Source organism: Coloeus monedula, assembly GCF_965178545.1.
Source record: "Coloeus monedula genome assembly, chromosome: 1".
Taxonomy (NCBI): domain Eukaryota; kingdom Metazoa; phylum Chordata; class Aves; order Passeriformes; family Corvidae; genus Coloeus; species Coloeus monedula.
In genome coordinates this window covers 93539992-93565775 of record NC_138781.1, presented here as the reverse complement: position 1 = coordinate 93565775, position 25784 = coordinate 93539992, and the positions used below count along the sequence as shown (strand labels likewise).

The 25784-nt window shown below is 40.2% G+C and overlaps 1 protein-coding gene across 1 annotated transcript in view; it reads right to left on the bottom strand.

Annotated features, from left to right (window-relative positions):
* The window catches only part of LOC309572123 (poly(rC)-binding protein 3-like), a gene marked incomplete at its 3' end in the record, with an annotated part of 129118 nt that overhangs the window by 41157 nt on the left and 62177 nt on the right, over window positions 1–25784 (bottom strand). Inside the window, exon 2 of the mRNA XM_082280140.1 lies at window positions 7601–7753. Coding sequence (XP_082136266.1) covers window positions 7601–7678 — 78 coding nt within the window. The 5' untranslated portion in view covers window positions 7679–7753. The remainder of the gene's footprint in view (window positions 1–7600; window positions 7754–25784) is intronic.

Sequence of the window (25784 nt, the reverse complement as noted above, 5' to 3'; positions counted from 1 at the left end):
AAAACGGCTACCTTGGATAAACTGAGAATCTTATTTGTGTTCTGGGATTGTGTGGGATTAGCTCCACTGACATGGGAGATCTCATGTTCCTAGGTGATGCTTCAGTAGTCACCGTCTGATGCTCAGCACCCTAATTTAGAAAGGCACTGCAGTCCAAGGCCTTCCTTACTGAGGCAGTGTTGCTGCCTGCTCCGAGCTGCCCTTCCCCCTCCCTGGTCAAACAAGCCAGGACTTGTCCCTGCCATGTGCTCTGAACTCCTTTGTTCCAAGCGTGGTCCAAACTGAAAGAAACTCAAACGCTGGAGCAGTGTCTGATTGGCCGTTCACTCCCGGTCCGCCCCCGGTCCTCCCCTTTCCTTTCTCCCGAATAAAAGAGGGACCTCAGAGCAGGCCCGCGCTCTTTGGCTTGCATCCTTTCTGCGAACAACATCTGTGTGTCTGTCTCTGTTTGAAAGCTTCTAAATGCAGGAATTAGGCAAACCAAAAGGCTACATTTCTCCCTCTTTGCTTCTACTGGTGGTATCAGCTTTGCAGCTACTATTTGCCACTTTTAGAGCTACTGAAATGCTGGATTGCCCGTGCTACCTCTCTAAGCTGCCTGAGGCTTTCTAAGGCATTGAACTACGAGGGCTAGCTGGTAAAAAAGCTGTGAGTATTCCAAAAGGCAGATCTTATGCTAACAAATGTGGTGGTGTATGAGGAAATCTACAAATTATGGTTTTTCTGATGGAAATTCCAGTATTATGCATCTTCTGCAAGTCCATCTAAACTTTTTTCTTGGGTTGCTGTGCCAATGAGCATTTTTCCTTTGGTTTTTGACAGCAGATGGCTAGCCAGCTTACATTCCATTTTGCACCTAAGCTCCCAGCCTTGCCTGCCAAAACCAACCCAAAAATTCAGTTCTGTTGCTGTGTTTGTCCCCACACCTGTGATGCTGAAGCAGCAGCACTGAGTAGGGAGTGTGACTTCTGCAATCTCAGTTCACTGCACTCATGGACCGATGAGGAGATTTTGTTGGGTAAAAGTGGGAACACTCAGCTGTGGAGATTGTTTTAGGGGGCAGAGAGTGCCCAGGGGCTGAGGGAACTCTCCTCCTTTCTGCTGATTTTTGAGGCTAGTGAGAGATTCTTGGCTGCTCCTACAAACACACTGAGAGGAGATCCATCTTGTGTTGTACATTTGCATGCAGACTTTTGTTCCATGACCAGGGCTCTCAGGTATCACAGTAATGCAAGCAAACAAAACAGGAACTGTAATAGCAATAGGCAGGACAGTCAATCCTCATAATACCCTGACAGTGTTTGTGGAAACTGGAAAGAACAGAACAAACACTAGCTTGATTGGCATTTTACAGCTTGGATTGTATTACTGATGTGGTGATTCTTGAAGTTACTTTGTTGCATCCTGTATTTCAATAAGCAAAAAATAAAAAATGGAAAAGGAGAAAGGCATTACCTTTAAGACAGGGAAAATTAATTTCTGTACTTGCTTTGCAGTCTTTCAGGGAGGCAATTAAGCATGCATTGAAAAAGTGGCTACTAAAAGAAATCCCTGATGCTAAAATGGTATTATCTGTACTAATGAAAAAGGCCATTTTTCTTCATGATTTTATTCTGTATTTGAGCTGGTAAGTGTAAGCCATCAATTTATGAGTCTAAATTTTCTTTCTTTTTCTTGTAAAAATTCTGTATGTAGCACCACAAAGTAATCATCAACATGTCTGAAAGTCACCACTGAAGCTGGATGTAAGTCCACTGTATCCAGTACTTCCAGTGCTACAAGTCACCCACTGATCTGCTGAAACAATTTTGAACTCAGATACCCTTAGTTCCTCAGGGAATGTAAAATTAAGCCGTAAGTACTGGAAGTTTAGTGCCTAAAATTCAAGGCACTCGTAGGGTTTTGTCCAAACCCAAACATTTGACTGCTGGTACATCTTTCTAATTCACTAGTGCTGAATGAGAAATGTATCATTGAGCAAATAGTATCAAGGAAACAAAAGCTCCACTCAGTCATCATATCTTTCCTCCACCAATGCAGATTATACAATCTAATAGTACATGTGCTATTCTTTCCTAGACATGTCTAAAATTTGCATAGGAGACTTACAGAACATAATGAAAATCATAATACCAGAAATTTTTCTTGGGATTCCCGTATTAGATTTATTTTCAAAACAGTATTTTATACCATTATTTCCAGCCACAAGCACTTGCAGCATTCAAAATAACTACACTCCATAACATTTGTATTTATTCTCTCCATGTATTTATGAGAATGTCTGAAGAAAGCTACACACAGTCTCCTCAGTCTCCTAAAACTTTTGTTATCTTTCTGTGAATTCCCCCTTTGCTCAGTCTTCACCATCACTCACACACGTGGCACCTGCTGCTGAGTACAGAACCGCAGGTGTGATTCTGCCAGAAGAGCGGTAAGGTAATTACTTTCTCTTTGCCCCATGATGCACCAACACTATACATCCAAAATTGCACACACTTTTGCTGCAATAGCTTTCCTCTCCAACTTAGCATATCCCAAATGTGCCACTCTCTAGCCACTGCCACATCTGATGCTTTTTAGCCTTTTATGCTTTCCAGATTTCCTTCTGTCACTGAACATGTATCTTCTAAATTACCTTCTCCAGTTAATTGCCTCAACTCTCCAATTTACACCTCTCAATATTTGGCAAGACTCCTACTTCCCTGCCAGTTTTCCCTTCACTCCTTCATCCTACCTGTAAATTATTTCCTTGTTCTTCCTAACCATCCGACTTCATTAATCCATTTTGGTTTTTATTGCTGAACTCCATTCTCTTTCTCTAAAAGATTCCTCAGACTCAATACATTACTATATTCTACTTTGGTTTCTTGCAGACTTCACTGCACCCAATATGATTTCATCAATGCACATGTTCACACAGTGCCTTTGGAAACAATGCATTATTTCTCCTGCAGGTTTGTACTGGGGAGAGGAAGCAGAGATTTTTGCACCACCACTATGAGATGGAGGTGGATCTCACAGTGGATTTGTGACCTGCTGCCATTTCTGTGCTGGCCCATTTGAACATTTTCTCCTGTTCCACCTCATGGACCTGGCTTTTAAATCTTCATTAAGCTGCTTTCCTGAGATTTAAGATCTTTCTACCGGCACAGTCTCTTTACCATCCACATGTAAAATTAACCTTTAATGGTGAGTCTCCAGAGTCTTAATCAGCCTGTTAACACTGGCTGTGTACAAAACCAAACTAGTCCAAAATCATGTAATCATTATCCAATATAGTCAAAATAGGTGCTTTTTCAACAGTTATTTCTTTCTGGGCATGAACTGACCAAAGCTAGATCAAGAACACTGCAGATGTCAAGTGCTAAGGTACGTTCGCAGATACCTGTGGGCAGTGCTTCAATTTTTCAGTCTTTCAACTTCATTACCCATGGCAGTAAGCAAGGAAAAAAAAAATCATCCACAAGTCAGGGGCATAGAAAATTCAGCAACAGGTGAGCAAGGAATAGTAAGAAATGTGGAGCTCTACACCTATACCCTATAACATGCAAAGAGCCAAAAGAATTTTTATCTTGACAGAAATTTAGAAAGGAAGAAAAAGTAAAAGATAAAGTTCTTTTGGGGCCTGAGCTCTGCCTCTCCATACAGAGGGCTCTGATGGCTGTGGGCTGTTTGCCCATGAATGCACATACACTCCATTTGTCTTCTTTACACCCTTCAAAAACACTGATCTGATCTGAGCAAATGTTGCTATTCTTGCCTTTGCTGGAAGCAGAAATCTTGCAATCCCTGCAATATTCCAATCTTGCCCAGAAATTATACTTTTGAAGTAGACAAAGATAATAAAATACCCATATTCATTCACGTGTCTGTCCTACACAGTGATTTTACTTATTTTACTTCAAGAAACAGCAAGAATCAGATGGAAAATACAAAAGTAGGGCACTGTAAACAGCCTCAACTCATAGTCTCTGTTTTTCTTTTCTGAAATGTATGAAACAGCTTTATTTCTTAATGTGGTGCATCTTTCTCATTAATAAAGGATGAAAATGCATATCTGCAGTATTTAACATATTCTGTATATTGAACTGCATGTCCCTCAAACAGCTCTTCTGTTTCTGACCTCTCTGGAGCAGCATTCGGGTAGCTTGGTCAAAAAGGTGCTGAGCAGCAGAGGCTGCAGCGCCTGTGAAGTGCAGCTTTACAGGATGAATTTAGTTTTTGTCTGACTTGTCCTTAGAAACCTTCAGTGATGGATGGTGCAACATGCCCAGGCAGCCTCCTCCCCTCCTCACACGTCCTCGTAACAAGTTTTTCCTAATCTTGCTTTTAAGATTTCCTGCAAACACTGACAGTTGCTTCTCTGTGGATGCAAGGAATGTCTAAGCACTGCCCTTGCGGCATCCTCGCCAACACCTGCCCTCTAATTCATCACCAGAAAATGTGACAAATGTTTTGTGCTGCTCATGATTTCTCTTCAGGGCTGTAACACCATCATAACTTTTTCACTGATGTAACATGGCACAAGATGGAAATTAGACCTTTCATCTTGCATCAGCACAAAATCTCTGAAGTCCCAGCTCAGGAGGATACCTTTCATACCAGGCCCTGGAAACACTGAGGTTATCCTGAGGTTAACCTTTTATACCTCGCAGTGGTTGGCTTTTTGCTGGGCCTGCACAAACTCTTTTTCCACTTCCACTGATAAAAAAATTGCTTCCCTCCCTTAACACCATGTTTTCTGCCATGAGAATATCAAGGCTGTGCCTTGCCTTGTTGCCAGCTGGCTGCTCCCAAACCTTGCTATGCTGTGGCTGAGTGGCTGTGCTCCCTGGGGCCATCCCAGCCTCTGCAGCCAGAGGCTGCACAAAGCCCTGCACGAGCTCAGCTGGACGTGCAGATGCTCCTTTCCCCAAAGCAAGATAAAGCAAAGGTGCTGATGAGTGGTGTCCTACCTGCACTGGGGAGGCACTCTTCCCATTTGTTTTCCTTTCACTACACAGTAATGTTGTCTTTTGTTTTTGCCACTTAATTTGTTTGCTGTTGTGGTTTTTTTATTCATTACCATCTTGGACAGGTCTGTCCATTCATATAAATCCTAATCTTTCTGAACGTATAGAATTTACCTTAATTGCCTAATTAAGATGTCCATTCTTGACTTAAAGCCACTATACAAATCACATGAAAAGTACATGCTGAAAATTTCCAACATTTACAGAACTTACAGCCAAGATAAGCAAACACAGTAGCATGAGTTAGGGACTTCCAACCAAAATGCATGCAAACAACACAAAGCACATAGTCTTCCCTATGCAAAGGTACACTGGTAATAATGGTTTAGACACAGAGAGTTAAGGTTAGTGGGGAGAGATCCTCATTTTTCCATGAAACGGATTAATAAATAAATAACTTTAAAATTATCTTAATTTAAAAGTAACTGAATCCAGTTTGCTACTGTTATTTTTAAAACCTATTTTATTTCCCTTCTTCTCTCTCAAGTTATGTCCAGCTATTTACAGGCCAACTTCTGCTTCTAGACAAACTTTTTTTTCTAGAAATACTAATTAGAGATCAGCAATTTCCACTCACAACATTACCACAAGAAATCTCAAGGAAGAGTCTAGAAATGTGTTTCTTCTCTTCCAGAGGCATATACAACTTTCAGAATGCCTTCTCACATTGAGATCATATTGATTCACACATCCTTCATTCCTCCATGTTATTTCTAAATCACAGAAATGATATCAAAGAAATGGAAAGCATCTGACTTTTATCACCAAAATAAAGTCTGATTTAATGTACTCTTTCCAATACTTAGGCACAATAGGATACATGATTAGAACATAGTGGAGCTAACAGAATACCCATCGTGCCTTGTTAACTGAGGGTGCATTGTATAGATCCAGGTAAAATTTGAGCTTTGTAGCTTTTGTGGGTTTAATTTAGACCCTTGGGGCTACATATGCATTGAAGGTTGCACACATAACATCCATTACTGTTAAAAGTGGTTGCACACACAATCAATGATGTTTAACAGAGAAAATGAACTTCATCTGATCTCATTTCTGATTTATAAAACACCCCAATAATCCTAGCTCACAGTTTAACTAAAATGTCCTGAAAATTACAGACACTTGATTTTTGCTTTAAAGGCATGATTCTGAAACAAGCAGAGCTGTCTGACAGTGATTAAAAAAGCCCAAAACACCACCACTTAAGCACATGGGAATTTGACTGCAACCAGTAGGGCTGCTTATACCCACTGGGATACGTGTGTGTTCAAATGCTTTAATGGATTGGGACCAGAACTCAGTAGAATCAACCCTGAAGACCTAATTTTGAGCACAGACACGTGTACAGATTTTAGGTGGGTTTTGTAAGAGAGAGTGTTATTAAATTTGTTTGACAGATCCCTATTTAAGATGCAGATTTACACACCAGATGCCTGCCTGAAGCTGAATATTTCAGGGGAAAAAAAAAAATCAAACAAAATGGTTAGATCATTTCTGAGAAAAAACATAATTTCATCTGACATAACCTAATTTCTGAGGTTTTTAATTTGCAAACTTAAGCTGTACCCCCCCATACTTGTCCATAAGTAAAATACAGTGGGAGATACCTTAGTGCGCTATTTGTGCTATGAGTTTATCATGTATGTGTTCATGCAATAGGTTGAAAACATTCACAATTTTAAAATGTGAAAGTATTTTAGTTATAAAATTAAACTCTAGGAGTAAAAATACTTTTTTAGATTTATATATACAAATTTAATCTCCAGAATAATATGCATACATATTCACTGTTCCCCGTTAAGGAAGAGACCAAACTACCTTCTTTATTTAACATTCATTCATTAAGCCTAAAAATGCCTGGAGTTGCCTGGTGCAAAGAATACAGACAAACCTATGAAATGTGGTTTTTAATTAAAAGCCCACTTTATGATATGTCAGTGGGAAATAAGCAGTGACCAGACTGTTCAGTCTGACAATACTGAATTGGCACTTCGTCCATGGCACAGATTTCCCACTTATCTGCATGCTTTAAGTGCTGCACTGGACAGAAAGGAAATGAGAGTCAACCTTCCAAAGCAAACTCGCAGGGGACCTGGACGAATCCCTGGCATATCAGAGGGCCCACTCTGATGAGATGTCACACCAGAATAACAAAGAACTCTACCCCATTTGCATTCAACAGAAACAGACAGTAACTCTGTGGCAATTATTTCACACGAGTCAATGTTCCGGTATCCTAAAAAAGCCCTGCAAAACCCAGCAAATACTGAGAAAGGGGAGCTGTATGCAGGTCAGCCTCCTGCAAGGGTCTGCTCAATTTGGCTCACTATCAATGGAAGAACTCCTTTTTTTTTGCCATCAGATCCGCTCAAAATGGGTTCATTACAGGCAGGGTTTGTTTCAATGAGCTCGGGCTGCAGTGTTAACTTCAGCAGGATTCCCTCAAAGGCAGGGGGTGATTTTTTGGCTGTGGCAATGGTGCTTTTGACTCACAGTGGAGGAGGAGCAGACCCTCTGTCAGTGTTACTGCCAGGCTCTGCTGGTAGCTGCACACACACTCAACACACAGGCAACATAAAATGCTTCACCTTGCCATGCATGAGAAGGCGTATGGTAAGCGTGACATTGAGACCTCCTTCAGACACTTTTCCGTCCTTCGTGTTCATCCTGGCCTTGTATCTTCAATACTTGAAAGTAGCTTCGTTTTTCTTTTTTTTTTTTCTTCTATTCACTTAATCAACCTGCAGAGAGAGAGAAAGAAAAAGTACCATTGAGTGGCTGAAGCTACTCTGAACTGAGAATATCATGTTGTACAAACCAATTAACATCCCTTCCTTTGATTTTCTGGACTACAGTTTAGAGCTGAAAAGGCTCCTTTGATTATTATCCCTCCCCATCCAACTCTTTAGCCCTTCACCAATTACAAGATAAACTCCCTTTTGAAACCTTGAAAATTTTCTTAACTTCCTGTATTTCACAGTTGAAAGTACAGAGCACAGCAGAGAGAAATACAATGTTTTCTTCTGAAGAGCACTTTGTTATCCTCTGCGGTGTGTATATGCTATATACATACATTTTTTTCCATGTGCCTGGTGCTGTTTTCACTTCTCTCCTTGTTACTACCTCTTTTTCTTTTTGCTCTTGCAGAGGAGATATTTTTGTTTTCTCTCCAGCTAGAGAGAAATTAATTCTGAGCCTAAACATTGATCCCTGCCAGCAACAGTGGATGACACATTATCAAAGACATCTGAATAACTAAGAGGCACTTGCTGTTGTAAATCTGGCCACTGTCTGACTTTGTTTTTGTCTATGAGGCCCAGAGGTGGCTCAGTCCCTCAAAGGCCAAAGCTGAGCTTCAGCTCTAAGTGGAAGGAAGATTTTTCTTAATTCCTAATGACAAATGGCAGATTTTCAGTCATTTACAAAGCCATAAATATCCAGAAATGCTAATGAAAGCTGCAAGGGCTGGCTTTGAAGGGATAAACAAGATGCATTATGAGTTTATTAATGCAAGGACATTTATCAGCACAAACAAAAATGTGGGCAGGAAGGAATATTACCAAGGGCAGGCAAATTCTGTAATAGAAAAGGCTTAGAGACTCCTTATTTAGTTTTGTCCTTTTCAGGCTTATCTTACAGAGCATAAAACCCTTAAACAGACATCATGCCTCTCAGTAACCATCCCTTTCTGTTACCCATCCTCTTTAACAACCCTATTAGCTTTGGATCTTTGGGCTTCCCAAAAACTTGCCTTGCACTATATATAAATAGGGCACTGGCTAATGAGCACTCCTAGGGACACCCATGTTGTGTTTCAGAGGGTACAGCAGTGTTCCACGGCTGTCGCAGGCTGCTCTCCCCTTGCCAAGAGTGCTCAGGCATGGAACTAAACAATTGGATGGGCCTATGGGATCCTTCTCCTAAAGAGGCTGGAGGAAGTATCATGAGGCAGTTTCACCACTTGATTAAGCTCTATCCTAAGAGCCACTAAGCACTTTACCAGACCAAAGTAAAGCCCGCCTTGGTTGAACATGTTATGTGTGAGAAGTCAACCGCAATTCTTAAAGAAAGAGCATGAGAAACATGTGGAGTGATTCCTGATGGACAGGCTGAGCTGCCAGCAATCTGTGATTCATGGTACCCTGCGAAACTGCCTCCAGGCCTGCATTTTCCATAGCCATTGGTGGACAGCTCCATGAATTTGTCTACTGCCTTCTTGAATCCATATATCTGGTCTCCAAAAGTGGTGGTCTCACACATTTAATATTAGTATGGAAAAATGTGCTCCACTCTATCTGGCTTAAATTTCCTCACTGAAGTTTCTCCTTGTCACACATTTTGCCCTGTGTGTGTTATCTGAAGACCATCACACCAAGTCACTCTTCTGAAGCTGAAACTTGCCATTTCAACCAGGGCCTGCGAGTGGCCAAGCCACTCCTAATGTTTTTGCTCCTGGGAAATACACTGGAAGATGCAGAGTTTTCTCTCAAGCCTCTGCAGGAATGCTAGTGCCACAGAGAGTTCCTGTGCCTTCGGTGACTGCAAGAGTAAGTGGCAGACATGCCTAAGGAGAGTGAAAAGAAAGAGTGGGAAAGAGCAGCTTAAACTTCTCTTTTCTCCTTCCTGATTTCCCCTAACCCAGCAGCATGGACTCTGTGAATTTTATCCCATATGCTCTATCACTCAGACCACAGCTGCTGATATAAATCCATTTATTTCACATTTCTAGGCTTATCAGTTACATTACATATTCCCTATCCCAATGGAAAAAGGGAGACAAGAAACCAAGTGCCTGGGTGAGAAGGCAGAAAGCAGAAGCAGCCTGGCCATGTCTCTGACGCACCATGAGTGCAAGAAGGTGAGAGGAAAATGTTCCAAGGCAGATCCTAAGGAATGGCAGAGAAAGGTATCAGCTGTAGTCTGATTGTTTAAGATCAGAGCAGAACTCAGGGGAAAACCTGCAACTGGATGACCATGACAGCCCCTTCTGACAAGTTCAGAGTGTGGAACAGAGGAGATGACTGTGGTTGTTCCCAGACTGAGAAAGGGAATGGTCTCACACTGCTCACCTGCTCCTTGCTGAGGGAAATGTCCTGGCTCTGACAGCCCAGCATTTTTTGCTCTGTCAAAGATAACCCAACCAAACCCAAAAAGCCAAACAGGAGCACTATGGTACATAAACAGTAGCCTAGACCTCGGCAGTTTGGACTTTATGGGAGCAACACTGGCCATCTGAGACCTCTAGAAACCAATGGCAGCTTTAGGACATGCTTGGAAGATTTCAAGAACAGCTGTGTTTCAAGTAGAAGCAAGGTACATAAGACCTCTGTGGATCAAAATTCAGTGATGAAGGTACAGTTGTGTTTCTAATGAGATGTATTCCCATGTGGGAAAAATAATCCCAGGCTAGAAACAGATTTACAGTTGCCATGGTCTTTTACTACTGGGATACTACAGCTTCACTTTGGGAAAAAGATATGGAGGAAAATCTTTACCCCAACAACAAGCCAATCTTCACCCAAGCCTGACCTTTTCCAGATAAAACCTGAAAAAAATCAGTAATAAAGACTAACAGCTTTTGGGTTCTTTTTAAAAACCCAGAGGGTTAGAAATGAAATTCCACCACAAATATTGTTAAAAACATCACTACTGTCTGATTTTATGAAGGATTTTGTCACCGTCCCCCCTCCCAACAAGCTTAAACTCTGGCACCTGGCACTGAGAATCAGAACAGATGTCTGGGGGAGGGCTGAGAGTGTGTGTGCCTGCAAGGAGTTAGGCAGCTGTGTGAGACACAAAAGGAATTAATTCAAAAAGGCGGTCTCACATGCTAAGGAAGAGTATTTAAAACCTATACATATACAATGAAGAGAGAAGACTTTTTACTATGCCAGGTCATTTATATCTGCCTCAGTTGTCCTGAGAGTGCAAGTATTCTGGGTAAAACATTTACAGCTTTACAAAGTAAACCTACAGCACTGTTAATGACCTGGGTATTTTGGTTCTAAAGACAGATTAAAATAAAATGCATGGTTGTACTTCATTACTTTTAACTAATTAAAGCAAATTTTTCTGCAGACAACACTAAAAACATGCTGATCTCTGTCTCTGTGCACATACAAATGTCAGATCATGGCACAAGGAGAGAATGGTTCTCTCCACAGAGCCTCCTACCAGACAGCAAAACATCCAAGTATTTATAAACCTACTGCTGTCATATACAAGCACATTGTGAATATTTAATCAGTAAAATAATTTCCCTCTCCTTTGCAAAGTCAGCATTTTGAACAATTTACTATGTTCCTGCCTTGTGTGTGCCTCTCTGCAAGCAAAGAGGAGGCTGAACACAGAAGGCTTTCCTTCCTCAAGCACTGTGTGGTGAGGTCCCATGGCTATGCTTGGGGCTGGGAGAGTTGAGTCTCAGACTGAAAAGAAATCAGTGTGTCACACTTTTCCTGATGCCAGAGGGAAGTCAGGGGACTCCACAGGTGAGCAGAGAGTACTGTGCAGGGAGGCAGAGTCAGTGGCATGGCTAAATGTTAAGAGTGAGGGTATATGCATTTCAGCCTGCCTTCAGCAGAGAGCTGGCAGTGACAGGAGGACAGCTGGACAACATCCTCTTCCTGACCTTGGGACTCTGGACCAGAATGCACAAAATCCATGATCTGGGATTCTGCAGCTCCAGGTAACGAGCAAAAAATACCATGCCCACAGAATAAAGGAAAGTAGCTCACATCAGATAGATCCCAGCAAACTGCAGGTCTTTGCTTCCTTTGGGGCTTTTTCCATTGTCCTGTGGATATTTCCACTGCTGTTTATTATGTAAAAAAGAAACATTTTTCTTTTGGTAGAAAAAGACATCCAAATGCATTTTTAAAACCACAACCTTTTTAAAACTTCAACAAAATGGATGTGCAGTCTTATGCAAATGCCTTTTATCTGTAAGTATGTGTTTCTATACATTTTTAATATTAGCTGTCCCAAACTGGCATAAACCCACATGTCCTATATGCTCAATATTCATTACATACAATTTTCTAACATGGCTTCTCTGTAATTGTGGGTAGATTAAGTGAATAAAACAACAAGCAGCTAAGCCACATGTTCATCAGACTACTACAAAACCCCAACACAGCTCCTTAGAGATTTCAGTGAATTAATAAAAGCTACAAGATGAACTACACAGCTAAAGGGCAGTGTCACAACCCCCACACATGCACACACATGGAGGTTAGGAATCCTCATGGCTGAGGGGATAGTGTGAGCTGGCTGCCTGAAGCCTGAGACATGGAAAGTCAATCTCATGACCACCTGCCTTCCTACCCCTCAAGCCTACTGACCCCCTCCAAGAAAATAAGCAGACCATTGCAGAGAATATGGCTGCACAGTGCTTTAAAAAAAGTATGTATGTTAAGGCAACCACTTCAGGCATGCAGGATAAGAAAGCAGCAGGCAGGGGTGCCAAAGATGAATAAAATCAACAAAGTACCAAGGTAGACATCAGGCAATTGATCTCTGAGTTTAAAGCCCAAATAAATTATTTGACATCTGTGAATCTGCCAAGAAAGCTACTCATCTCAAAGATCCAGAGGGATGCAAGGGAGGAGGGAGAGAAAGAGAGAGTGTGCACAGGGTGAGATGGGGCGGAGCTGCACAGTCACAGAGGTGTGCTGGAAAGCAGAGAGATGCAGAGATAAGAGAAGAAAGGCAGGGAGAAAGAGGGAAATGAACCTTCAGGTACCTGATACAGGGAACAATGTGAGAAAAATCAATGTGGAAGCAAGAACCACCTGGAAATATTAAAGGCGAAAGCCTGCTCTGCTGTGTGAAATCTTGATTATATGGTTGTAAAATCTGAGCTGTTGGGAAGGAGGAAACTGGCCAGAGCACCCAACACAGCATTCTCTGTGTTTGGGCCTCAAAACCTCTTGAACCTAATTATGGTGCTTCATCACCACCAACTGAAAAATGTAATTATGAAGAAAGCAAGGAGGAATCTACTGATGAAATTCAAAAGAACAAATTCCAGCTGTTCCATTGGAAGAAATAAAAAAAAAATAGAAGAATAGGGAAATTATAGTGACTGACATTAGGAGAAGCCACTTCTAATTTACATGAGGACAGTTAAACTCAGTCATATAGTTTCCATGTATCTGTAGGTTTAGAAAAAGATAACTTTTATAAGGGAAACATAAGAACATCGAGTCTCTCACAGTAAATATGTCATTTTCATAATATATGGAAACATCCCAAAGGAGGGGTAGCTAGGCAGATATCAAGCCATAAGCATGGGGGGCAGGGAAAGACAGGATGAAAAAGAAGACTAAGACATGAGCAGAGTAATGTGAAGATGAACAAGGAGATTTATCATGAGTTATGAAGAACTGGAAATTGGACAGCAACACACTACTGTTATGAAGAAATAGTTCAGAGTTTCATCTACTTAGCAAGAACTCCAGAAGACCAGTATTACCCCAAAAAAAAAAAAAAAAAAAAAAAAAAAAAGCAAGAGTGAATAAAAAAGAACAGATGACATCTGAAACACTGGAAGTCATAAAAAGGCTGTACCTAAGTCCTCTTCATCAGAACATTCCAGGTGGAGGGAGACCTAGGAATTGGAAGAAACACACTGCCAGGGATCATGATGAGAAGAAACAACCTGTGCTTTCAGCAGAGCACAGTTCTTTGGAAGCAGATTTATGCTACTTACACAGTTTTAGTCTTTCATTTAAACTGGAGGGAATACAGGAATGAATAAGGAACATAAATTACCACAGGACAAGAACTGATGACATTATCAGCAGAATCGACATATTTGGCCATACAGTAAAAGGCTTAAAATTAGAAGTAAGTTGTCTGCCACAGAAAGGTTCATGCTATCAAACAAGGAAATAACTACTTTGCTTCCAAGCTCTTTGATAGGCTAGGCAGCTATTATCTATGGCTTTTCACTTGAAAGTAGCATCTCTAGATGTCAAAGGACTAAACAGCGTAATTACCCAAAAAACCACTGGCAAAAGTTATCCCTTCCCCTCCACCCTCCCCCCCCACCCCCTTCCCCCAAACCCACCAACCACAACTCTAGGTGTAATCCAGAACAAAACCAGCTCATCTGCAGTTGTATTGTTTCAAGGAACATTATTTTAAGAAATGATCAGACAATATTTACAGTTTCCGCAGAAGCAAAAGAAGACAACTGGATATTTGCTAAACATACACTTCTTCAGTTTCTGTGTCAACTGAAGGATAAAGACATCCACTGTTACTAAACGATATTGTTGTGAGGTTACTAAGAACAAAAAGCTCAAAGGAAGCCCACAATAACATAACAGTAATAATAATGACAGCTCTTCAAAGGATTTCTCTCCCAATAATAACTATTTGCAAAATGAGAAATCAGGCTTTGGAACACTCCAGTTTTACACAGAAGCCTCACCAGGAGAACCTGATTAATGAACAATAGCTAAAGAAGCAGGTGCAGTATCAACCTTTCTACTTTATCACTTCCATCTCCCAAATTACTGGAGAGGACTCTATACAAAGGAATAAGATTATACATTTTATTCACATCCTTATAATTTATATCCCCAAAATAGATTTAATGCTAATCTCTAACTCTTTCATGAAGAGAACAAGATCTGCAGAACCTGGCTCCCTTAAATCATCGTATCATGGCCCATTTTAAGTAGGGGGATAGATGGTATGAGTCCAAAAATCCAGAAATGAGAAATTAATTCTTTGTGTTACCAGAACAAAGCATGCATGTGTCAGTTGGCAAATGGGTTTTTGCTAAAGAGGTAAAATAAGATAAAAGAACAGCTCAAGAATGAAATTTAAAGAAACACTAGAGAGAAGAAGGATTCAGGAAATTAATAAATTACATGCTCAAGGAGATATAAATAACAACTAATAAAAGTAAGCTGAATATGGGCCACTAAGCAGTGATTGAGTACACAAACAGATATACAAAATACCTGTTTGTGTGTGGGGGGGTTTAAGTGGTAAAATATTAGCTCAAAAGTCAAAGGGGATTAAAGAGCAACACATTACTCCACCAGTTAACAGCCACTAACAAAAGGCAGTTACACAGCTTTGCAAGCCCTGTGCTCCTTTTACTAATTATTGTAAAAATCTCTTTATCTGCCATATGCTAAGCTCTGTACTTACTACAGATAGCTGGAAGTAGTAGTTTTGCCAAAGATGTGAAACTGATAAGGAAAGAACATGATGAAAAAATAACATACCAACTTTTAAAGGCAACTGCAAGTATAAAAACTGGCAAGACTCCAGGAATGCTCCCTTTTGAATGTAATTTTATGAAGTATGTGAAGTGGCACTAATTTTTCCTTGATATGTTTAATGGTGTTTTGCCTGAGGAAGAACCTATCCTATCTATAGAAGAAGCTGCCTTGTGTTCTCCCTGCAGCTGCCTTCCTGTTCTCCCTAAAACGAGAAATGCTGTCACCCTACACAACTGACATCTCATCTGCTGAAGATCACTGGATGTCAAATAATCTTTGAAGAGAACAGCAAAAGATTAGAGACATTTCTATTCTCAACTGCTGAATGTTTAGCTGCTGAACTTGACGTATGTGAATCCTGTTCTTAAAATGGATCACTTTTCCTCATGCTAGTCAATAAGCATATGCTTCAGGCAATTACACTGGCTGTTCCCTTTTTGATTTATTAAAGGAACTAAACAGCAACATATTTATTGACTCTTCTAGTTATAATGCTTTTTTTGTAAAAGCCTTTTGAATAAACAATATGATATAGTGCATTTATTACAGGAGGAAAAATCTCAGACGCACAATAAAGACTACTGTCTTGTTCACAAATTTTCTACTATCAACATTTAATGACCAATTACTTATTTAACATAAATTAATGCCAAAATACTACTCCATGTGTGAATAGACAGCTCAACACTGCCAAAATAGAGAAAGTTATCCCTTCAGAAAACATTACATGTCAAACAGGTAATAAATGCTATCAAATATCTGGAAATCAAGTATCAGGAAATCTAGAAAAGCTACATAATGGCATTCAGCAAATGCCAAACAGATCTGGGATCTGAGGGAAGTAAGTAATTTCCAGGCTAAAGAAAACACAGTGATTCTTTTGCCAAAGGTATCTTCCATCTTTGTAATTTTTTCCCCTTCTTTCTGCACTTATTCCAGAAAGAACTACCTTGGCAGGAGTGCAGAGAGCACCTTTACAATTTCCCATGAACCAAAAAACAAGCAGTGGAGTGAGCATGCCAGTACTTTGTACAAACCCAGTAGCCAACTAGCACTTCTGTATACATGCAAAAGCCAGGCAGATAAAAGCTCCTGTAGATAGAAGCCGATGTGTTGGACTAATGCAACATAAATGCTTCCACAATAAAGCTGTGGCAGCCCACTATAAATTACTCTGTGCAAATATTCTCCAAGAGGATTCAAGGATGAGCAGGACGAAAGAGCAGAAGGTGCTTTCTTTCCTTTCCTAATGGCAGCAATGAAATGAACTGTAAGCTTCCTCATGAGCCTGCCAGTTTGCAACATCAGGGAAAACAATTTATGCATATGGTAGACCAGTTATTTACCAAAGAATCTAAAGCTCTAATCATAGCTTTAAAAATAAAATCAGCTTTAGCTGCCACTTTATGCTGTGGCTCCAAACCCTCAAGTAAAGCACCATGTTTCTCAGACCTCTGGCATTTTTTATGCTGCTTGTTTCAAACTGAAATTTTGCCTTACTTGCTTGCTTAGGTTTCACTAAGAAACAGACACTCCAACTAACTTGGATTTATCATTCCATATGGTGTGAGATAATAAATCTAATAAAGAAATGTACATGTAAGTCACAGGAAAGGTGAGAAAAAATTGAACAGATCACCATCATAAGTGGTGGTCTGCCCAACACAGAGTTGCTTTCAAGAATGGCCTACCATATAAGAAGAGATTTTTGGTCCACACCTATTCCTGGAAAACCTCACGTTCTGATGACCTACACATTGTGAATGTGTGGTGTATTTGTTAAATAATCTCTGCCCCCTAAAGCCAAATACATGACTTTGACATTTCCTCAATAAATATTTTCATTTAGTGTTTAAATTGTAAATTTAATACAATTTGAAACAAATAAAGCCTGTTGATTAAAAAATAAATGTACTTGCACTAAATGCAAGAGAGTCAAGCGTAAACAGCTGTTCTCTCCAATTTTTTAAAATGTGCGAGAGAACAGAGAAATTGTTCACATGGTCTATTTCCAACATATTTAAAGTAAGATTTATGTACATACATAAAAAAAAGAGATACATTTCAACACAGTATGCATATATGCATAGAATATGGTTACACGCTGCGAAGCAAGTAAGGTATATTTTTTTACATGACAGATGTGGACAAATTTTAAAACATTATGCACCACATTGCTGGGGTGTAATCTAATAAGCAAATATTAAGAATAGAATGATTTTTTAAAATGAGATTTTTATCTTCAGTAGAAACGGTCTCACAGACATAGAGATCTATAATTTTCTTTGCCAGCTTCTTGTTGATCAAAGGAAAAAATTCCCCAAACCAGAAGAATTGTCAAGGAAATACAGAAGCTTCTTTAATAGGAAACAATAACCCATCAAGTATGTTCCTACTGGGCACAGTACAAACAGATATTTAAATATATTTGGGGTTTTATATTTTCATCAGTGTTGAAATGATATCTGTCCTAGAATATATCTTTGTCCAATCTATTTGTAAATTAAATGTTTTCTAGACATATCTGGTTTGATAAAGATGAGTCATTTGTTTCACTCAAACCACAGACATGGTTGTTGGTTAGCAAAATGAGGTTGATAATAATAATAATAATGATACATTTTACTTTATTAAACATAAAAATATTATATATTGATATAATTGAATCTCTGACACAAAAGAGCAAAAATATCCCTTTAGTCATCACTTTAATTATGTTATTTACAAGGCTGTGATTTAAAAATCCATTCAAGCTTCCCAGATGAATAAAATAAATACTTCTTTAAAGAAAGGGAAATTCACACAGCCTCTCAGAAAGGGAAGAGGATGAGCTCCCATCCTTCAGTCAACAAGGGGATGAGTACTAACCTCTGGAGTGTGAGTCACAGGCTCCTTCCTGGGACACCACACTTGTGCTTGCTTGAGGCAAAGATGGAACTGTCTCAGAAACTGGTGTCCAACAGCAGCACAGCTGTAACAGCTGAAAATATGGCTGAGTGCTGCAAAGACTTCCATCATTCATGGGGAAAAAAGGGGAAAACAAATAGCAATGTTGCAATGTCCTGCCAGGGTGTTGGAATTGTTGCCTTCAAAAGCCACAACCCGAATAGTTAAGTTCTCAGGCACTGATGGTTAGTCAAAACATACAGCCTTATACAGGTTTCACTGTGAAACTCAGGACTCTGCAGTAGGTAAAAAACCCCAGAATGTTCCAGAGCCTCATTTGAAAAAAGATTTAACACAAAAAGAACCGAGAAAAAACCCCCAAAACCCAGCCCAAATAACTCTTCTATGAGCAGTCAATACTCAGAATAAAGAGCCAAACACATGCCAAGATTTAAGCCGCTTAAATCAATATTTTTGTCACTGATTTAAATCAGGAGAATCTTTAAACTCAAAAGCCAGTTTAATTGATGAAGTATTCAAAACCAAAGAAAAACATCAAATAGTTTATTAGCGACTTCAAAGTGCCAGTTGTAAAGTGAGCCCCTGTATCTTGCTCTAGCACTGCATTTGGCTCTAGCCATCCATTTGTTACTTCTGTGGAACCTTTAGAAAGGAAAGAGCCTATTTTTGAATAAACAACTCATTTGTTTCACCAAATTGCTCAGCTGAAACAGTGCTTCACGAAGTGTCTGTCCTTTTGTCTAACCTTCAGTCCCTTTCCATACAAACACGTGCATACACATGTACCTGCATATATGTGCATGAATGCATACAAGCTTCCCACACACTTTCCACATTTTTAAGAGATACAGGGATGTCAAATGTCAGGTTCACACAAGTCTCATTGAGACACAGACTAAGCAGAGGCGCAACGTTCCACTGCAGGCCACTGGGAGCCTCTTTTCCCAGTGATAACCTCGAGCAAGCCAAGAGGGAGGAGGGGACTCTGAAAGTGAACTAATACACTGAAAAAGCTCCCAGATTCAGAGGAATTCCCAACAAGAGGTGCTTTAAGCAGACACAGGACACACATTCCCTTTTTTTCCTGCAGCTGCTCCAGTAGCTTTGTGGCTCATACACAATCCCAATACCTTTAACAGAGTTTCATGGACATAACCAGATGTGTAATTTGGTGCTCTACATTCTTCATGAAAACAAGACAGGTCCTGTGCTAATGTGAATGATTTGATGGCACCCTTACCTTCTCACCTTTGGTTTGGGACCACAAAGTGATCCATTTGTTCATTCAAAAGAAAAAAGTAAAGACCAAGAGAAGATAATTGCTGACTTATTGCAGAAATGCCAGAGATACACTGTGGAATGGGGTACTACTAAATAAATAACACCCCCCATGGACTGCAGACATTAAAAATGAGAAGAGCTCAAATAGGAGCAGAATGATAATAATGATAACACAGTGAAAAAAAAAAGTGACAATAAATCTACAATACAAGCAATACATTTACAATACAAATACAACAACTGGGAAACCCATTTCTTCAAAATGAGTCACATCTGGAAGGCTCCGATGATACAAAAGACCTGGGGATGACCCAGGCTACAAATTAAAGGCTGAAAACTTGTACTTTGAAGCAGGGAAAGAGGAAGCAACTATGTTCACACAACCATCTCCTATTTTATATTTGCATCTGGACAATCCATAACCATAGCAACACAAAAAAAACCAACCCAACCCAACAAACCAAATGATCACAAACAAACAAAAAAAAAGGAAGTGGCAAAAGAAAAAGAAGGAGTTAATGGAGAGGAGCACAGAAAAAAAAAAACCCTACTAACTAAAAATGACAGAAAGATGGAGGCGGATCTTAGCCACTGTCCAGTCTAATGTAAAGGAAACAGAGGTGAATGAACTCATGAAGTTTTATTAATCTTCAGTCACCAAGACTTTATACATTTTGTGTCTCTTTTCCATTTATACTGGAGTAATGGAATTATTTTTATTGAAGTTGGGGAGGGGAGGGATATTTTAGAAATTTTTTTATCATTATTTAGTCAATAAGTAAGTTAACTTGGTAGGAGGAAAAGGAGGTCATATAGTATTCGAAGAGATACAATACTTGTTTTCTTTTTTCCCCTCCAGTGCTCTGTATTGAAATCTGAAAAGCCCGTTTCACATTCTGCACGTTGCTATTGCACACGTAATAATAGGACACACTGGCCTTTGATACAATTCTCTTCAGGGAACAAAAGCTTCCTTTGGCACAACTACAGCCACTGCTTGTTGTAGGTTACACGTCTTTCCAGTCAAGCATGATTAATAACTGTTAAAAAAAATGCTCATGACCCATGGCAAGTATTCTTTCAACTATAATACCAGCATTATGGGCTCTGAATCTAAGTAATTTTAAAATGTGCTTCTACAATGGAACTATAATTTAATTACTTTTTCTGCAGCCTGTTCCATTTTGTTTCATCACTTTGATTGCACCATGCACTTGGCAGCTTATGGAAGACTGCATCTGCCTCCAGGATTATTTCACTGGGCTCTTTCGACATCTGTTTCTGAAAATGACTTTATTTGCAGTGGCATAAAGAATAATCAGAGACTTGTTTAATCCAGATAAATTGGAAAAGAGAGAGACACAGAGACAGAGTTGGAGACAGGGAAGAGACCAGGGAAAAAGAGAAAGCAGATCTATGCCGCATGCTGCAGAAGACATCAAAATAATCTCTCCTCTTCCTGTGCTTCTGCAAATGTTGTTATCTGATGGATGATATGATACATGAAAAGATGAGTCACTAAGTCAGTTCCTTTTACTGTTTAGGGGGAGCTCACAGATGCAATACATTCCAGCTAAAGCTTCGTGCTGTGCTTGATCAGTTTAATACAATTTTCATGAATTACATTTGCAGCCCCATCCCCTGAGAATCACAAAGCAGTTTGAAATGATCCGTAGCAGTTGACAAAAGTCCTTATAATAAATGAGCTAAATCCAGGCTCCAGCCTGACCTGACATCCTTCCAAAGGCAGCTACAGCCAACACCTGTTGCCAAGTGCCACCGCACAGCTATGGACCGAGTACACAGTTCAGCATAACTTCCCACATATCAGCAGTCATGATCTGGGTCACCTGTGTATCAGATGACCAAGTGCAAGGCATCTGTAACATGCCAGTGCCTGCCTGAGCTTTGATTCAACACAATGGAAACCACCATTGTTGACTCCTGTTTATTTTTGTGTTATAGATGGATTTGTTAACCCACAAACCATTATAAGCATTTAAAGACATGCCCTCTAAAAGATCACAGGTGTTGGCCAGGTTTTATTTCATTCTTTAGTTCTCTTTGCTTGTTTTTTTGCAGAGGGTAAACATACATTTGTCAAGACACATCCACTGCCTCCATAAGAAAGTGCTGCAGGAAGGCAGCTCTGGCAAGAGAAGCAGACAGCAAGGCTTTAGAGATAACGACCACTAAAATTCAAAGTGCTAGACTGAGCTGACCATAAGGATAACAAGCAAAACAACTCCTAACATGCTCTTTCTTACTTTTGAGAGCTTAAAATCTTGCCTGTCTTGTTGCACCTTTCTTTTTGCAGATTTTTTCTGTGATTTGTTGGTCTTCTGGGCTATATTGCTGGAGCAAGCACATCAGAAACAAACTGGTTTGGACACATATATTTTCCTAGGAATTACTTAAAGACAATTTCAAGGGAGGCTTTGCAGTTCTCAGGAAAACAATGAAGAAAAATCATCGTCCCCAGAAGTAACAGGTATCATGCAAACGCACAATAGCTGGACCCAAACAATTCTGTATTAGCCTGATTCCCATGGTCGTGTGGCCTTAATGTCACAAACATTTGGGCATTCCTTTCCTATATGACCAGAATGACTCTTGCCCCAGTCAAGATCCCAGCTTTCTTCTGGGATTTCATCCACCTAGGGCATGTAACTCCACCAAAGACATGCTCTTAAGTGGTGCCCATGCACTTTGCTGTTGTCCCCATGAGAAGGTCACAAAAGGGAAAGATAAAAAATTCCTCCTCTTCTGTATTGCACGGCCTCACCTTTCCTCTGCAAAATATAGCAGGTGAGCTGAGGACAGGAAAAAAATCAAAGCTTCCACGTTGTTGATCTACTTATAGGCAATATGAGAAGCAAAACTCCTCTGCCAACCTGTGTGATAGTAACTTGGCAAGCTTGACAGTCTGCATTTGGAAGCCTGGTTATTTTCATAAAAGACATAATCCCCAAAGTAAACAACTCAGACTTTTGGAAGAAAACAGACCAAACCAAAAATTTGCAGTTTGCAAAAAGGAAGAGTTGTCAGTATTTTCCTGATGAATTACTTGAAACCTAGGAGAAAAAAAAAACCTTCTTCCTAACCAAGCTTCCTGATACCTCTTTAAGGTCTGAAGATGGAGGTGAAGATCTGATAGAAGATATCAGCTATTTACAGAAGGTTTGTAGTTGGCTAAATCAGGTAGGGAAGCTGCCCTGAAGAGAGATACATTCCAGTGACAGAGTATGCTGTGAAAATCCTATTAACAGAGAGTATTAACAATTATTTTGTTTCTTTCTTATTTTTTTCTTTTAATTTAGACAAATCTACTTCCTCCCCTCATTATTCATCTCACAACCTTGGGCTGTAACACAGCAGTTGTGCAGGGCTAGTGGCCATGCAAAGAAATTACTCATTGCTTTTCTAGAGCTTCAATGTAAAATGTACACAGCGTAAGACGCACAGAGTCTGACAAGGCTTTGTCATCTTGTCAGTATTACCAAAGAACAAAAGCCATCATTTTCCCCCTGAAGAATTGGTAAGGATGTACTGTTTAACAGCCAAGGTGAAAATAGGTTTCCCCCTGAAGTACCAGCTAGTGACCACTGCTGGACAATGAGTAGGCGCCTGGGCTGCGCTGCTGGTCAGATGTGGCTTGGCAGCAACTCTTCCATAAAAGGTGTTCTTAAGGACAGGGTAAGTGTTTGAACACACAAGTGTTTACCTCAGCTTAGCCACATGAACTTGGAACAAAGCTTTCAAGCCACTGGTAGCAACTGAAGAGAGAGAGACCAATGCAATCCCTTAAGCACTGATAATAAAAGCAGTTTGTAAGGTCAGGGCCAAGCCAGGACAGGGCAGCACAGGACAAGGGGCTCTTTACCCAGGTTATTTAAGAGAACAATAGAGGTGTCAGCTTGTTGCCTGTGGTGATGCCAGTCTGCCCTCCTAAAACCAATTTTTGAAGAGGTAAAACTTTAGTTTTGAGCAAATTTGAATAACCAGCTTGGAAAGAGTTGAAATTCAGGGGAAATTGGTTTGTGTCTTGTCACATGGTCAGTAGTCCTCACCAGGAAAGAGTTCTCCTCCTCCTGTAACCACAGGTTCCTATCCAGATCACTTGAGACCCATCTCAGGGAGTGGCAGGAAGAAGAGTTCATGCTCTGTCCAAGACATTTCCACTGAACTACAGCAACAAGAGATTCAGTTTATGCACAAGCAAAACCTGCCTTTTACCCACCCACTCTGCCTTAGGCAGGGCACAGAAGTGAAATCTTCGTGTGCCAGCAGAAACAGAAGAGATACCTCCTGAGTGTCTTGATACTGGCAGGTCTTTAGATACTTAGCCGAATATAAAACTGGGTGGTTTAGGCCCTTTAATTCAAGCACACTAAGGATCCTGGAGCCTGCCCAGTGTGGACACAGACACCAAATCTTGCTATCATGAAACAAAATGCTGTCTGCAGTCATTCTATCGTAAAGATCTTATGTATAGGACCGTTATCTCCCAGCAGCTGCAGCCACCGTCCAAGACTGTCTGGAATCAACTAGGTACACCCAACAAAGCATCAGAAGATATGACCTGCTCCATATTATTGCTCTTAGGTCAGCACCAAAGGAAGACCTCACTATAGCACACTAATTATTCATCATCCCTTTCCCCTTGAAATGCTCCATCAAAATCAACCATTTTTCTTGCAGCATTTAAGGAAATCTACTTAAAATTGCTTTCTGATGCTCCATTTCTCAACTATGCAATTGATTTTCATCTACAAGGATGTATCTTACTTATACATCCTTGAAGTGAAATCAACTAAAAGTGGCTGAAATGAAAATGGACCCTGTTTGTCACAGACCTAGTTTCTGTCCGTGGCTATCCTTCAGCTCAGCAGGAGAAGTTATAAGATACAAAAGGAAAATGGTCTGTGTGGGAGGCTTCACTGTGCTCTGCTTAATTAGCTGCTGTTCAATATCTGAAACACACAGCAGAGTGCACCTTCATGTCCACACACGTGCTTGTAGAACCAATGTGCAATGGTAACAGGGTTCATGTATTTTCTATAAATTGGAATATGACACCAAAACATTGCCAAGAGGAACTAGTCTGCATTACTTTAAAAAAAAAAAAATCACAATTATCCCAGACTGCAACAGCCCCAAGCCTGTTTAATATTGAGCTCATGAGCAGGATCTTCCAAGTTTTCAACTGCTTCCATAAAGTAGAAGCTCTGTCTTTGCAACAGCATTCAGTCACGCTACCTAGAGTCTTCCCAGACTGTACTGTAATATAAAATCAAGACAACTGAGAGATCAGCCATGCAATACACATATACATACATATCTATTCATTCTGATGGAGTTCTACACGCATAAAACTGCCTGTATCAGCCCCAACACTCCTCCAGCGCTCAGAGATATTACTCTGATCACATAAAATGCAGCAGCAACCACTCTTTCCTCACACAGTCATTCTATACACAAATGTCAGATTATGTATTGTTCTTGCCAATGCAAGTGTCAGTTTGGATCGGCCATAGGCTACAGACATGCCCCAGATTATTCTGAGTCCCCTATCGCGCTGAGGCACAAATTCTCAGCATCTCGTAGGATGAAAAGCCCTTGCCACAGTGACAGGCAAGGGTACACTGGTCTTGCCTTTCTGGCATGGAAAAGGCACAAACAAAAAACTAAGTCCATGCACTTCTAACCCCCAAACTGCAGCATCAAACAAAAGCATGGCAGCACTGCTTCAGAAGCACAGCTTCTGTGGATATATAAAATTAATGATCCAGCTTCTCTGATCTGTGAGCACAAGTGCGTGCAGACTGAGAGGTCACAGGAAGTGCTTTTCTGGGCACAAACTGGACCTTTAAGGAGGATATCAGGCACCTAAAAAACCATGTAAAGAATAGTACAACACTTGGTGGGTGACTTCTACAGAGAAACACTCCTTTACAGTTTCTACTGGAGAAACAACAGCCTGTTGATTATAAAAGGCTGATGGTAGATGTCTGTGAGATAAGAGAGTGAAAAACAAGGCATTTTAGGGAAAGGATGTATCAGACATATCTGATGTGTTGTTTCCTTCTGTTTCCCTTGATTTCCCTGTGTTCTAAATAGGAAAGGTGGTGAACCACTTTGAAGGATTTACTGGGCTTTACTGATAGCCTCCAGAAGGCTCTACTTCACAATTTCTCATTGTGACAGATTTGGTTAATGGCAAAATTGAAGAAAAGAGATGTAGACAGTCTGGATATGTTGAACCTAATCATTTTAATAATTTTGTATGTTTCTTGGGCTTGTTTTTTTTTTTTTTTTCTGAAGTCTGAAGGACCTTGGAAAA